At 44.1% G+C, this 15,854-nt stretch overlaps 1 protein-coding gene across 3 annotated transcripts in view; it reads right to left on the minus strand.

Annotated features, from left to right (window-relative positions):
• Positions 1 to 927: 927 nt before the first annotated feature.
• LOC144682765 (fibroblast growth factor 9) overlaps positions 928 to 15,854 on the minus strand; it is a 111,960-nt gene continuing 97,033 nt past the window's right edge. For all 3 annotated transcript variants that reach the window (XM_078545437.1, XM_078545438.1, XM_078545439.1), the window contains one exon: positions 928 to 5,417. In XM_078545437.1, coding sequence (XP_078401563.1) covers positions 5,172 to 5,417 — 246 coding nt within the window. In that variant the 3' untranslated portion in view covers positions 928 to 5,171. The remainder of the gene's footprint in view (positions 5,418 to 15,854) is intronic.

Here is a 15,854-nt window from a genome sequence, read left to right on the forward strand (position 1 = left end):
AATAAATCAATCTATTTTAAAATATTGATTTGACTTGGGATGGTTTCATAATTTAACTTGTCACATGCTTACTTTCTGATCAAAAAGTTGCATGTTGAAATGTCACAGTGAGTGAATATCGTCACTCCTCAGCATTGATATCGGATGATGGGGCATCAGGAGATTGGTCCACTGCCTCCGTGTTGTCAAATTGCTTAACTGGCTTAGATGAGCTGCAATTTCCTCGAGTTACACATTGGAGAAACCAAAGTCATTTTCTTCAACCACTGGCACTAACACTAACTGTGTGCTACTAATTCCCCAACCCCTCCCAGCCCACTATCCCTGGCTAAACTACACTGTTCACAATCTCAACATCCTACAACTGAGCTTCCAATCCCAGAACATTTCCATCATAAAGGCTGGCTACTTCATGCTCAGTAACAGCTCCCACCTCCACCCATCTACTGCTGAAACCCTCAGCCTTGCCCTTGCCACCTCCAGACTTAAATATTCCAATGCACTCCTGGTTGGTCTCCCATCTTCAATCATTTGTAAATGTTAGCTCTTATTCTACAGGAAGTTTCACTCACCTATTATACCTGTCCTTACTGGCCTGTAATGGCTCTGACTCATTCAATGCCTCACATTTAAAAGTCTCTGCCTCACGATTAAATCCACCATGGCTTAATTCAACCTCTCCCTATCTTTGCAACCTATAACTTCCTCTCTCAAGTCTCCTTTCTTCTAGCCCTGGCCTTTCATGCATTATTCTCCAATGTTACAATATTGGTAGCCGTGTCCCTGTCTACCTAGGCTCCATGCATTGGAACTCCCTCACATCTTCTCTCCATCCTCTCTTCTATTAAGGTGTTCCATTAAGCCCACGTATTTGGCCAAGCTTTTGATTCCCCCTCCCAACATCTCCCATTCTTTTTTTTTGATTATGCCTTTGTGAAGCACCTTGGGATATTTCCCTAGCTTACAGATACTAAGTTGTTCTTGTTGGATTGAATCCTACTACTTGCATAGCCTTCATGGAGAAATATTATCTGTCCCAGTTTCCCTCAGGCGGAGAGATGCCATGACAAGAAACGTTCATGGTTTACAAAATTTAATGAGTGGTGTGGTTTTAAAACAATGATTAGAAAAATAAGCATTCCGGTGACTTAATATATTGGTGTACCAATGTTCTGCTGCCATTGTGTACCAGGAAGTGAATATGTGGTTTTCTACATGGCAAGTTCCTGGCCTCAACTTGGACCAAACTGTGGTAGGTACACAGAGGAGAAAAGGCACCAAGCACACAATAAGTTTTCCCTCAAGGAGTAAGGACAATAGATTGGCCACTTACCAATCTTCCAGCAAACCAATCAAAATTTTAAAATTCAGTTTGAATATCACGATGAAATCCTGAAAAGGGACTTTAATGTTTGCTGTGTTCAACACTTTTTGACCAAGCTGTTTAAAAGTTGCCTTTAAAATTAGGGTCCTAGTGGCAAAAAAGAATGTTCACATTAATATAGCCCAGGTGTAACAAAGTCTAGCCCAGTAACAAAAGTAGCAGCAAGCTTGTCTCCTAATCAGAGAGTTGAAACATTGCAAAGTCCCTGAGGCTTCAATGCACCGATTTTGGTCAGTTGAGTTCTCAGTTGAGGCACTAATTGGAGCTCAATGCTAAGAGTGAAGGAGAAGCCTGCAGCCCCTCTTTGATTACCACCATGTCAGCCACTCTTGGACTACATTAAGATATGTCACAAAGGAGCACATGATCCAAGACATTTGATTCTTTTACCTGTAGAATATGTGACAACAGGCAACTTGTATAGAGATGGAAATAAGGAGATAAAAATTGAATTTAAGCAAAAGTCTGGTTGCTTTTTGAAACCTCCGCAAAAATGCATTTGAAAAGCAAGATTTATGGCAAGCTAAACAAGTTGCCTGAAATAATTCACCCTCTCCTATATATTTAAAGATGTTCATTACTCTGATATGATACTTTGATCGTCCAATATTAATTTATTAATTAAATTACATATTTAATTAGGTGTGTTGTGTTATGCAATAATACACACCTAGCAGCCAATCACATTTCAGGAAATCAACCATGGCATTATATAATGAATGCTTAGATATGGCAGATACATTGACAAAGATCAGAATAAAATATATTTGCTATACATCACTATTACCTTTACAACTCTTAGTCCATCAAGCTTATATCACTACTTTAGCCCAAAGGTAAAAGAACATTATCATTCCTCAGTGAACCCTCCACTAATCAGCACAGCCTGGTATGTAAGGGTGTTCTACAAGTGTACTCATTTAACTGACTTCAATACGTTGAATTAAATCAAACTATAATCATAATCCTCACATGTTACAGACTGAGCTGAAGCGTACAGATTATAAGTGCAGTGCATTAGAGCCAGAAAGCCCATCAATAATTGATGGTCAGCTGGATGTGTGACTTGCCTGCTTTATGTTCCCCTCCCCACCAACCCCCCATCACCTCACTCCCACCTTGGTATTTTTAAACTGGAAATGGCCAAAAGGTTGGAATCCATGAGACTTTTGGGATTGCCATCAACTAAAAATGAGCATGAAAAGGAATCTGGCCTTCATTAGTAAATGCAATGGCTATATCCTTAGAGGCTAGGAAGACATTGCTGACACAATCTACAAAGACTACAGCACAAAAGGTAGAAATTCCCTCTGCCTTCATGGACTATGTATCAAAAATATGGGATGCTCGTGTACAGCAAGCATGTAATTTTCAACAGTGTCTAGACATATGCAATGCAAAAGAAATTCAGTACAATATACACTGCACCTCACATAATATGTCACCTCTATCCTTGTTCATCGACTGCCAAAGATCTAAATTCTGGAGTTCCCTCCCTGAACCTCTTCACCACTGTACCTCTCTCTCTTCATTTAAGATGCTTCTTAAAACCGATCTCTTTCACTTAGCTACTTGTCACCTATCCTAATGCTTTCTTATGTGGCTCAGCGTCAAATTTGTTTGATAATGCTCCTGTGAAGTGCCTGGTTTTACTACGTTAAAGGCATTATATAAATGCAAGTTGTTCCAGTGGAATATTAATGGGACAGTGCCAGCACCTGTAGCTAAACATACACCCAAACCAAGACATTTGGCAGATTAACATTGCGGACATGGATTTCATCTGGAACAGCTAAGTTCATGACTCACTATTTTCTTCCCTGGACTGTGCTGCTGTGGAATGGTTTAATATCTGAAGTACCTTATGAATAGCAATCATTTGAAAGAACTATAGGCATTCAAGGCAGTAGGAGCCATGATAATTACAACAGGAGCATGGTTGCTTTTTCTGGACAAATTTGCAAAGCAGTTTCAGAATGTTCAATAGATTTTACATTGTCTGCATTGTATGTCTGGTTGACAATTAAAGTGAGGGCTGCAGTTTGTGTGCCCACACTCTACCCAAAGTTTGGGAACTAATATTTTCAATAGTACAGTTTTGATTTTAAGTTCCTGTCATTTGAACAATAGATTGAATGCCAAGTTAATATAACAGACATGTTACCTTTCTATCAAATTTCACCCCTGCAGATAAAGGAAGTAACAGGGCTCGTTGTTACCAATCTCAGATTTGGACACAGTGACATAGAGGCAAATGGACAAGAGCATCATAAACCTCGTGATTCCTTTCGGGTGTCACTGAAAATGTGATTGTCTGTGCCTCTTAAATGTTACTTTTACCCAGTGACTACAGTAGAAATGGTTGCTTGAAGAATCCAAACTAATGCACCACAGAGTTGCAGTTGTTCAGAGCCAACATTCAGAAAGGCTGTTAAATACAGAGACCTAAAATACCACAAGAATCTTCAGCATTCCCTCTAAGGCTATGGAAAAGTCACACACTTCTCAGTCCAAAAGAAAACATTTTTCAATATAACTATGTTAAAGAATTATTTTGTAATAATTATTATGAAATAGGATTTTTTTAAATTTAATGTCCATTACTCTTTTAAGAGTTCCCCAATTTCCTAGTAACCGTAATGCCTAAAAGGAACGCTGATCCTGATAACACTTTACCATGAATACAGGCCCAGATATTTTACTTCCAAAATCCATTTTAAAACTGCAATCTTTTCGTAATAAATTATACAACAGCAACAGTTAAAGATGTCTTATTTTTGAGATGCAGAATAAGCCAGGTACCCAGTATTAACAGAACCGTGAAACTGCATCTGACAGAATTGGATATGAAAGAGACAAGGTAACTTCTGAAGACCCAACTTTATCTTTAATCCACGAGGGGGAAAGGGTGGAGAAGAGGAAGAAAGCCATAAAACAAGCAGTCAGAAGAGTGATACTCAATATAATGAGTGGTGTTCATAGTGTTACAATAATTTGGGCACAAAAGAGATTGTCACTTTCAGAACAGAGGGGTTACTGGAATCCTTTTATATCCATGCACCTTTACATTAACTCACATGAACTTACCACAGGTTCATAGTGGCCACTGGCATTTTTACACTTACAAAGCCTAAAGCTTCCGAAATGCCTATCTGGCCTGTACATATTTCATTAAAAATAAACTCTATATAATAAATAAATATATAAAATAAATATAATGTTGCCTTTGGAATTTCTATAAATAAATTTAACTTTTCTGTTTTTTTATCACTAAGAGGTCTTTGCTTAAAGCCCTATGGGGTAGTACCATTGATCTGTAGATGAATTGTCTTTTTTTCTTTTTTTTAAATCATTTTTAAAGTCCTCCATGCCATTATTAATGCAGCGTGGGCTTGAGCATGTCACCAGTCAGTATCCTGATGAATCAAAGTATGGCAGCTATGCTGATACACAACAAAATAGAACTGATCAAAAAAATTTAAAGCGTGTCCCATCTTGGAGCATGCATCAGGCCAGCTTTCTCCTCGGCATTTCACTATATTCCTCCCTCTTACACATTTATTTTTTTTTCAACCAAGCAAGTGGGCACAGGCTCACCTCTGGGAGGACAAACTGTAAGTGCAGAACAAAATCAGCGTGTCCCATCCAAGCCTCCATACACAATGCATGCGACAAAGTTTGGCAACAGTAGAGCTGATGTGATGACACAGCTAATCGTTTAGAACCCACCACATGAACCCATTATAGTGGTTGCTTTTCAGTGGTCCAAGCTTAAGGATTGTCTTCATCAACTTTGGTTTAATACATCCTTGTATAATTCAGGTACTTTGTCAGGGTCCACCGGTCTAGGTAAAAAATGTGTGAACTTTTGATGCCTTTTAGTCCTAGTCCCTTCCCTTGGGGTTCCATCTTTGTTTAATGCGACAAAGTACCGTCTTCCAGTGTCCGCATGCTTATATACATTCGATGAGTAGGTATTATACCAGTTTTCCTCAAACTGCTCCCGGAAAACACATTCTGCAGTCAATTTCTCCTGAAATAAAGTAAAATCAAAACATGATTTTTACTCTCAACCTCAAAAATGATCTCATCAAACATAATATACAATCAGCACTCATTAACTGGATAGATTACCATGTCAAGTAACTCTTTTCAAGTATCTTCCCAAGGTGGTCACCTGGTGAAGTGGATTGCTCACTCATTATAGAACCGGCAGATTTTCATCTTTTTGAAATAAATATGATAAAAATTTGTTGGGTCCTAAAGTGGGTGGGGAATCCATTCTGTCAGGTTACCACACAAATGGCAAAGTTGAAAATGACCCCCATAATCTGTAAGTATATAGCAAATTCATCAAGTATTCTTTTGCAGAAACAAATCACAGTTTTCATTAAATTATGTTCTCCTAAATGGCACAATCAAACAATTTCAGATGACAGTAACACACTGAAGAATCACTTTGCTTTATTTTATTTATTTACAGTTTGTACAGTCCAGCAGCTCCTGCCTCCTTCCATATAGAGTGGGATGATGGATACCATCGCGAGCATGTTTGGCCCTATCTCTTTCTGGGCAGCATTTGCAATAGGGTCAAGCTGAAGCTAAATGAGAACACGATTCTGTAAACTGTTAAATTGTCTAGCATGGTAATAATGAAAATAAAAGGCAAGACAATATATAACATTTAAATTGATGGTGATAGAATCATAATATCAATAACTCCTTATTTCCTGTTATGCTAAATAAATAATTATAATAATTTTATCTCAAGGGAAAATGGACACCTGAACAAATTAACCAGTCCTTGAAGTTAAATTATTAAAAAGACATATATCATTCAACAGTGTCCATCACTTTACTCAGCTATTGTGTTCACTGAATTGCCTGCCTCAAATATAAGGTGCAATTGTAACTCAAGCACTTATGCTGAAACTCAGACTCTCTATGGTAAAAATTAGTTATCGTTGCACCGTTTTATCGGGGCAAAAATGATCACAGGCATAGTCCTGCCCTCCAAGGACACCTCAAAAATGTCCAATGCTACATTGGCTTCAGATTATTTTTCAAACAGGCTCCAAGCCCCGTGCTTATGCTAATGAGAGACTTAATGCCTATTTTAGGATCCCTCAGGGAAATTGGGCTGCTCTGAGGTGAGTCAGCATCCAGCAGGCTTTTTTGGTGTGGATGAGGTTTAATAAGTGGCCCCAACCAAAAAAGTAAGTTAAAAAAACTTAAATTTTCACATGGTCAACAAAGGGTAACTGGCTTTACTTATTGATACTTTTGACACTTTGAAATGTAGTATATGAATTGTAAAGAATGAATGCTCTTACACAAGAGTTTTATATATATATATATATATTTATATAAATAAAATGTATATATATGGGTATGTTGTTTTACAATAATGGGGATGTAATGACTGAAAAAGTAGTGCAGGCGTGCAATTTATTTCCCTCCCCCCAGTGTGAGGAGACGAAGAAGTATTTAATCAGACTAGACGCTATTGGGTGGGGACCCGCTGCCTTCCCACTTCAACCACAACTAAGCCTGGGGTGGGAAGGCTCGTGAATGGCCTTCCTGTCCCGATGCCAATTGAGGCCCTTAAGTGAACAATTAATGCCCACTTAAGGGCCTCATCCCACTGCCGTTGGTGTTCAACCAGCAGCTGGCAGGCCAATCGCCATACTGGGAAACTGAAAATCAAACCTTGTCATATTTGTTTGGGGGCTTCTGGGGTTGGGACCCTTGATGTTAGGTACTCAGTGCCTGAGCGAGGGACCCAGCATCGGGAAAGGAGCGCCTGAGAGCCACCTCCTGCCTTTTCTTCTGAACCCCCTGCACACCACCCTTCCATCTACCTGCCCCCCCCCCACCCCCCATCCCCCACCCCCGCTGCTTTTCCAGGGAACTCCATCCTGCCCTCATTCACCTGTGGCCTGGGTCCCTCACTGATTCTGGCCTCTGGTGGGTTCATTGCTGGCAGCTACCAACCCTCCAGATGACACCGTCTACAATGGAGATCTGCCACTATCTGATTGGTCAACAGCTCCTGGGGGACACGGAATTTCCCTACCCAGGATCCTTGATCCCGGGGAAGGTCTGCCACTGGCCACTTGGCACTGTTGATGTATTAAGTGCCTGATTGGCACTTGATACTGCTGGCCTTACCCAAAGGAGGCAATGCGGGGCTTTCACCGGCTCTCCAGCTAGCAGGCGAGATCCCATCGCCTGGATTAAATTCTACCCAGGATGTGAGTGTGTTATTTTAGGAAGTGGGTGTTACACATAAGATTTTTGGTAAGTCAGATGATAGTCTGCTTTATAAGGAGTATTGTATCATGAAATGTGGCAGAGTCTGCAAATCACGCATTGGACTTATCAGCTATCTCAGAACTCATCAAACCAGAGTGGAAGCAAGTCATCCTCAATTCTGAGGGACTGCCTAAGAGAGATTATATCATGCAACTCTGAAAATTATCCTGCTGCTAGGGTAGATCTATGTCCCTCTAGGCCACAAAGTCTCATTGTTATAAGCAGGTTAGGTCAATCAAATTTTATTATTATTTGTTCATGGAACTTTACAAATCAGAATGTCCTTGTCAGCTGAGAGGCCAGCATTTTGAGATTATTTTGAATCTGTAACAAATGCAGTATCTGGAATATGATGTTTGAGCATACTAGATGTACTGGTTTTAATTTACTAAATTAATACATTGATATATAAAAATGATGTACCTATTTTAGAATCACAGCTAACATAATAAAAACACAGATTAAAGCTTCAACACAGAAAACTGCATTTATGATCTCTTACAAAACAAATATCAAAACTAGGTCATTTTGTAGATAAATTATTGCTTTTTATTTATTTATGCCATAGATATGTTTACTACATTGTATCAACATTTTGGCCAGGATTTTCCCGTCGGTGAATTTAGGGGCGGGGCCCGCTCGCCGATGGGAAAATGACGCGGGATGACATCGGGAGAAACCCCCGACATCATCCCAGTCCCTTTAAATTTTTAGGAAGACGGACGGACAGCGAAATCAGCTGTGGGCCCGCCGACCTGTCAATGGCCAATTAAGGCCATTGACAGGCTAATTAAGATCATTAAAGGCCCTGCCTGTCCAACCTTAAGGCTGGCAGGCAGGCCAGGAGCCCCAGCGGGCTCCTGATAATACATGAAACCTCATCCACTGGCGGGATGAGGTTTCATGTCCGTTTTTTTAAAATTTAATAAAGTTTATGTCATTTTTATTAACATGTCCCATCTCATGTGACATTGTCATATGAGGGGAACACGTTAATAATATTTTTATTTTTCTATTTTTTAAGTTTTTCAGACTGTCACTGGTCTCCCTGAGACAGCACTTAGTCTCAGGGAGATGTGCGCTTTTTCGCGCGCATGCGAGAAAGAGCGGACTTTGACAGCTGGGGATTCCCTCCCCCCCCTGCAGAGGAAGTGCATAGCGCTTCCTGTCGGGAAGGCCGCTGGGTGGGCCTTAATTGGCCCGCCCACTCAAAATGGCGGCGGGCCCCGTTTCAGCGGTAGGGGTCGGCTGTCCGCCCACCGATGAGCCGGTGGGGCCTGCACGCCCACCAAGGGCAAAATTCTGCCCTTTAAGTTGAAACTTCTTAGATTATATGAATCGTTCTACAGAGTTAAAAGCTTCCGAGCCATGTCCTCAACATTGGAATCTTACCGGTCATAAACCACCAAATCACTGAACTATGTACAAAAACTACACATGTAGAAACATGTAAATAATCAGTTGCAGATGGGGCTGTAATTCAATATTATTAGCAGCATTACTTGCAGAGCAACTGGAGGTTTCCATGTACTTATCAATATTCTACAATTTAAAAATAAAGACAGGATGATTTTATTAAACAAGTTACAATTAAAATTACAATCAATTTTTTTTAAATAATACATCGATTTGTATTGATTTAAATTGTTTTTGTTTAATAAGAGTTACTTACAGCAACATCAAATTGGATTGGAGGAGTTACGGAGCCTTAAAGTCAAAGACCGGAATGAACAGGCACAGGTCAATGAAAATGATTGTTGGTGAATCATAAGGTGATCAACTAATACTAACTGAGATAGATATGATAATTAATTTGCTCAGTAACTGGGCTGAGTATCTTCTTCAAGACAAATCCTTCTCTCATGGTGCCATTAACACTCTAATTTAAATAAAAATATCAAAGAAGCTGACAGACATAAATAAAGAAAAACCCCCAAAAAAGGTGTGGAATCATGATTCTTGCTAATTGTTTTTTGAATGGCTATGTAATGAGACTGCATGTTGGGTGTTCCCAAACGGTGTCATGGGAAGGAAGGATCAAGATTTGCCTCATTATATGATATCCTGATTTGAATCATGCCATACGGACAAAGGAACAGGGAGCAGGAGTTGGCCATTCAGCCACTCGAGCCTGCTCTCCCATTTAATAAGATCATGGCTGACCTGTAGTAACCTCAAATCTGCAACCCGCCTACCGCCGATAACCTATCACCCCCCTGCTTACCAAGAAACTATCCACCTCTGCATTAAAAATATTCAAAGACTCTGCTTCCACCGCCCTTCCAGGAAAAGAATTCCAAAGACTCACGACCCTCTCAGAGAAACAATTTCGTGTCATCTCCATTTTAAATGGGTGACTCCTTATTTTTAAACAGTGACCCCTAGTTTTAGATTCTCCTACAAGAGGAAACATCCTCTCCACCCCGAAAGCCAAGAAGAGTGCAGCCCCCGATTCAGTGACGCATCCCTGGAACGCCTTTTGGATGCCATGGAGGGCCGCCGCAATGTCCTCTACCCCCGTTCAGGCTGCAGGAGGCCCATCAGTCTCACCACTCAGATTGGGAGGCAGTTGCAGAGGTGCTCAGTGCCAACACTGCACACAAAAGGTTGGCCATCCAGTGCAGAAAAAGGATGAATGATCTCATCCGTGCCGCCAGGGTAAGTCAACCATCTCATCACTCTTAAATCACCCACTCACAAGCTCATCACACATTCACTGGCATCTCACTCACTGCCAGCTCAAGGGGCATCACCACCCACTCTCCCACACACACCCTCACAACTCCATCTGGCCTCATCTCCTTTGGAGATCGCCTCTTCATCCCATCCATGGTTCCACCCTGCACACACACAGGGCTGGCGTCCTTCTCATTTAGCCTGGCATGCGCCTTTCTCACACTCTCTCCTTCTGTCTTTATGTAGGACAAGATCGCGAACAATCAACAGGAGATCCTGGACCAGGGGGTGGAGTGCGGAACATCAAGGTTCTCACTCTGTTTGAGGATCGCGCGTTGGAATGCCAGAGAGGACGTGGTCCATTCCTGCGGTGACAGTGAGGTCAGCGGCAAGCATCCACATGAGGATCCCGCACCAGATCATCCGTCTGTCAACGCGACTCTGAGTCCACTGTCCTGTGTGTAACGCGGCTGCCAAGCACTAATAATCCCCACTTTCTCTTCTGGCACATCTGACAGGTTGCCCTCAGGCAACCTTGACCAAGACACCAGCGCCAAGCGTACCTCGGACGAGGACCCTGAGGGCAGCACCATTGAAGACCCGTCACAGCGCTCACCCACACCCCCCACCAGCGCAGGGACACACACGTCAGTGGGACCTAGATGTAGAGCAGCTTCGGGATCACAATATGGTGAGCGCAGCACACAATATGTTCCACAACAGGAGGATGCAGGGATATCCAAGGTCGCTGGCATTCAGAGGACTGCTGGAGACAAGGAATCTGCTGAGTCCCAGTCAGATGATGAGCCTCTGGACTCAGTCCTCAGTCAGTTGCTGGAGCTGCAAAGACAATCACGGAAACATCGGGAGGGGATGTCTGGTGCGCTCCTCAGATTGCAAGGGACAATGGAGAATTCCATTGGCCTACAGTTTGAGGTGATAGTGCCGGTATGCCTGGCAGCCACCATGGAGACCTTGGTCCAGGACGTCGGTCCTGCACTGTTGCATGAGCTGAACAGTGCTTACATCACAGTTGACCTCCAACACTGTCACCGCAAGAGGGGTGCAGGACAGCTCAATCTCACTCCATGTTCCCCTTCTCCTCAAGGAGTCAGCCAGGGGCCATCAGGCACCCATCAGAAGGAGGACCGGCAGCTCGACACCCCGGGGCCATCCACCCAGGTGACTCATGGAATGTCCAGCCGATCCAAATCCCCTCTTCCTGTGACCCCCACAGTTCCAGCTCCACAGGCCAAGGAGAGTGCACCTGGCCCACAGCAGGACACCCAAAGCAGGCCAGGGACCTCCAGGTCTCAGGCCTCCAGAGGATGCATGCCGAAGTCATCACAGACAGGGCATCACAGTCAGCAGGCTGCCTTCACCTCCACTGTGGATGTCGGGGGAGCACCGACACATAACGGCAGGGTTAGGAAGGTTAAGAAGATGTAGTTGCACAGCCTTGGTACAGGTGTTAATCACCTGTACATAATGTTCACTATCATAAATAAACACCCAAGAGCGTCTCCTTGTCTATGGCTTCTTGTTCTGATGAGCAGTGATCGTGTCACCCAGATGTGAAACCTTGGTTCCTGCACAAGATAAACACAGGTGTCTCAGTCCAGAGCCTCTTCCCTGTGCAGTGTGTACCCTTCAGACCAAAGTGATGGTCCGAATTCACACTCACTGGACACATTAGTGATGCCTGCACCTCGATGGTGCTTGTAATTGCTGCCAGAATGTTGAGGGCAGGTGTCACAGAGTTCCATCATTCTCTCTGTGTGCTCTCAGCACCTTTGAGGTGGGGCTGGCCCCCATCTCTTCAGCATCTGTGACCAGTGTAGTTGTGGTCCTGAAGGGGTCAGGTAATGAAGGTTACCAAAGGATCAGTTGCACTTAGTTTCACGACTGCGTCTTCATGATATGACCCTAATCACAGAGTGCAAGCGAGCTGCCCTCAGCCAGGCAGGAGTCAGACATTCACGGAGGTTATGTGAAGATCTATGGAATGTCCTCACTGCATGTTATCATCATCCTCCTGGAATCTAGCGACTATTGGGGCCCCGTTGCATCTCCATGACATGAGCCTGAGCACTGAGGGTATGTGCGCTGCCATCAGCTACACAGGAGTCAAACGCTCACAGGTGCAAGGTGAGGATGTCAGGACTGCCATCACTGCATCCCGTCATCATCCTCCATGAATTGTGTGGCTATTAGTGCCCCACGTGCGTGCCTGCATCATCTGGCCAGTGCGATGGCCTCATTGTCAGCATCCTCGCCTTCCAGGACCTCATCACCCTCATCCCCTTCAACTTCCTCCTCATCGGAGGAGACGTGCAGCTCTTCCACCTCCTCTTCATGCAGGTCCACGCTCCGTTGCAGCGTCAGGTTGTGTAGTACGCAGCAAATTATGATGGTGTGCGACACTCTCTGGGGGCTGTATTGCAGTGCTCCCTCAGACCTGTCGAGGCACCAAAACCTCATTTTCAAAATGCCTATCGTTTGCTCCACCAAAGTCTAGGTCGCAGCATGAGCCTTGTTATACCATCTCTTTGCTGCAGCCTGAGGCCACCGCACGGGTGTCATCAGCCACGCCCTCTGTGGGTAACCCTTGTCCCTGAGGAGCCAATCCTGGAAAATGTCAAGGATCTGAGACCTGCTAAGGATGTAGCAGTCACAGACACTCCCTGGACGTCATGCGCAAACCTGTAGGATGTGTTTATGGTGGTCGCAGACTAGCTGAACATTCATTGAGCGGAAGCCCTTGCGGTTGACATAGTTGATTGCTTGTTGCCACGGAGATCTAAATGCCACATGAGTGCAGTCGATGGCACCCTGCTTGGAAAACCAGAAATCTGCGCAAATCCCAGCGCTCCTGCTTCCTGGCTTCCCTGATCCAGGGCGAAATACATAAAGTTCTGTGCCTTCATGAAGAAGACATCCGTGACCTCTTGGATGCACTTGTAGGTGAAGACTTGCACAGGTCTCGCACAGGTCACCTATGGAGCCCTGGAAGGAGCCGCTGGTGTAAAAATTGAGTGCCACGGTCACTTTCACGGCCATTCTCAGTGGATGCCCCGTGGCGCCAAATCCTGCAGCAAGTGGCATAAGTTCCCTAAATATTGTGCAGTTTTCAGTGACACTGGTTCTCAGTCATCTATAGGAATGATAGGCACCATTTATAGACCCTGGGTCTAGCGAGGTGCTATGAGCGACGGCTCACTGTGGATCTTCAGCTGTGTGCACAGGTGCCTCTGCCGCACTCTTCTTCTTCTTCTCTGCTCCCTGTTAGCCATGAGGCAAACCATTAAATCACCAGGCTGGCTATCTGTTCCTTGCTTGTCCTGCTTTCTACCCTTAATTAGCACATTCCTTAGATAATATCACCACCTTCAACACCTCTTTGTCCTTTTGTCTATGACACCTTTTGGCTATCTCCACCTATCACTGGCCCTCTATCCAGCTCTACCCTTCGCACCCCCCCCCCCACCCCCGCCCCCCCCCTTTAAACCTGCTTATATTTCACCTCTTTTCTATTTTTACTTAGTTCTGTTGAAGAGTCATACGGACTCGAAACGTTAACTGTGTTCTTCTCCGCAGATGATGCCAGACCTGCTGAGTTTTTCCAGGTGTTTTTATTTTTGTTTTGGATTTCCAGCATCCGCAGTTTTTTGCTTTTATCCATGATCCTGATGTTCACCTCCTGCAAGATCAAAGAGAGAGAGGCATGTGTCCTAAGGACTTCTCTTGGTTAAGTCTGAAGGCTCCTTCACACACACCGGCGAGGGCTGGCCACTACTTGGATGGCCACTGTGTAGTGCACTTCACGGCTGTCCGAAACCCCAACCACTTCCATCCCACTCCACTTGACTGATTGGCTGCAGCTTCAGCCATTGGACTGCATGCAGTGCTCTCAGCTAAGGCATAGGCATTCTCCTAACCTGCACTGTAAGGCTGCGCTGTTAACTTGCACCATGAGAGATACTGGTCCAATCCTGACTAAAGACATTGCAAAGGACTCTGAGCACCTCCACCCATGGCTGCATCATGGCCACCTTTCGCAAGGGGATGCTAAACTTGCCCAGTCGTCCAATTGTTCTGCAACACCTTGTTAGGAACATAGCTTTTCATTTCTGTTGGACTGTTGTAAAGAACATATCTTTTTATTTTCTGTTAGACTGGGGATTAAAATTGCAATGGCTGCAGGTTGAAAGACATGTCCACTGGAACAGGATGAGAGATATATACAATGTTGCAGTCCTGGAACAGAATGTGCTATGAAAGACAGGATGGTGCCAGAAAGGAGTCCTGAACCAAGGGGCTGCCTGGCAACAACGTTTTAATTGGTTCCTGACCAGGTGACCAGGTTTTTTGTGAAGTTAGTGCAACAGAATAGCTCCTGGCCTGAAAGGAATAAGACCTAAAATCTCTTTTTCCTGTGTGTGGAAGATTCCAGTAATTCCACAATAATAGCTAGCTGGCTTTTCTTCTCATATCTCTATAACCTGCTTTCTCTCTCTGAAAACCCCTGTCAAGTGGCAAAAGAGGAAAATCACTGCTAGAGATATTGAACTCAACCAGTGAACTAAATACTGAAAAAGCTGGAAGACCACCTTGTGTCATCGACAAGAATTGAAAGGAATTTGGAAAACACCAATCAAAATCAACCCATCGAATCCTCTACGCCGGAATTGGTGCTGTTGAGCTGTTTTAGCCCACCCTTAAAATCCATGTTTTTGTGTGTCTTATGTGTCTTGTATGTGTGTGAATAGAGATTTAAGAAGGTGGTGGAGTTTAGGTTATAGAGTTAGAAATTAGCCATTCAGAGTTCTTTCTTTTGCCACTGGTTAATGACAGTTTGTTCAATAAATAGTTATTTATTAATTAAGTTTATAAACCTGGTGCTCGTATTCTGCTAACCTAAATGAAACAATTAGGTAGAATTGGGGAAGTCTGGTGGTTTGATCAAATTTATTCATATTTGTCACAGCTCAGGGAACAGTGGGGCTCGATATTACAGCGCACTATCCCCAGTGAGTCGTGACATCCTAAAAGTCACATGAATTTGCAGTCTGCACCCGAGCGGTGAAAAGTTCTGGAGCATTTGGTGGCTGTTTCATGCTTTTGTGTTGCTTGAGTGGGCAGGAATGCTGCAGAGGCCAGACTCCCAGCATGTCAATGGAGCTGCTGCTGAACGGTCTCGGCTGCAGAACAATGCTCGCTTTTGACAAGCTTTTACAAGTTTGTGGCTGCTTCCCTCCCCCACCAACGCCCCCCCCCCCCCCCCCCCCCACCAACTGACCCCCACTCCCAACCCCCACCACACCCAAGCATGTGCTTGTGCACTTTCTTCAGCCTATGCTGCCTTGCCCCACGCCACCGCCCCCCAGCCCCCCAAGCCCGGCCCCACCCGCATTGCAGCTCCTGCCCCGGCACCGCACATAAAACTGGCCAAGAAAAAGCGACTTGCCTGCGCTCCCCG

Source organism: Cetorhinus maximus, chromosome 7 (assembly GCF_964194155.1).
Source record: "Cetorhinus maximus chromosome 7, sCetMax3.hap1.1, whole genome shotgun sequence".
Classification (NCBI taxonomy): Eukaryota; Metazoa; Chordata; class Chondrichthyes; order Lamniformes; family Cetorhinidae; genus Cetorhinus; species Cetorhinus maximus.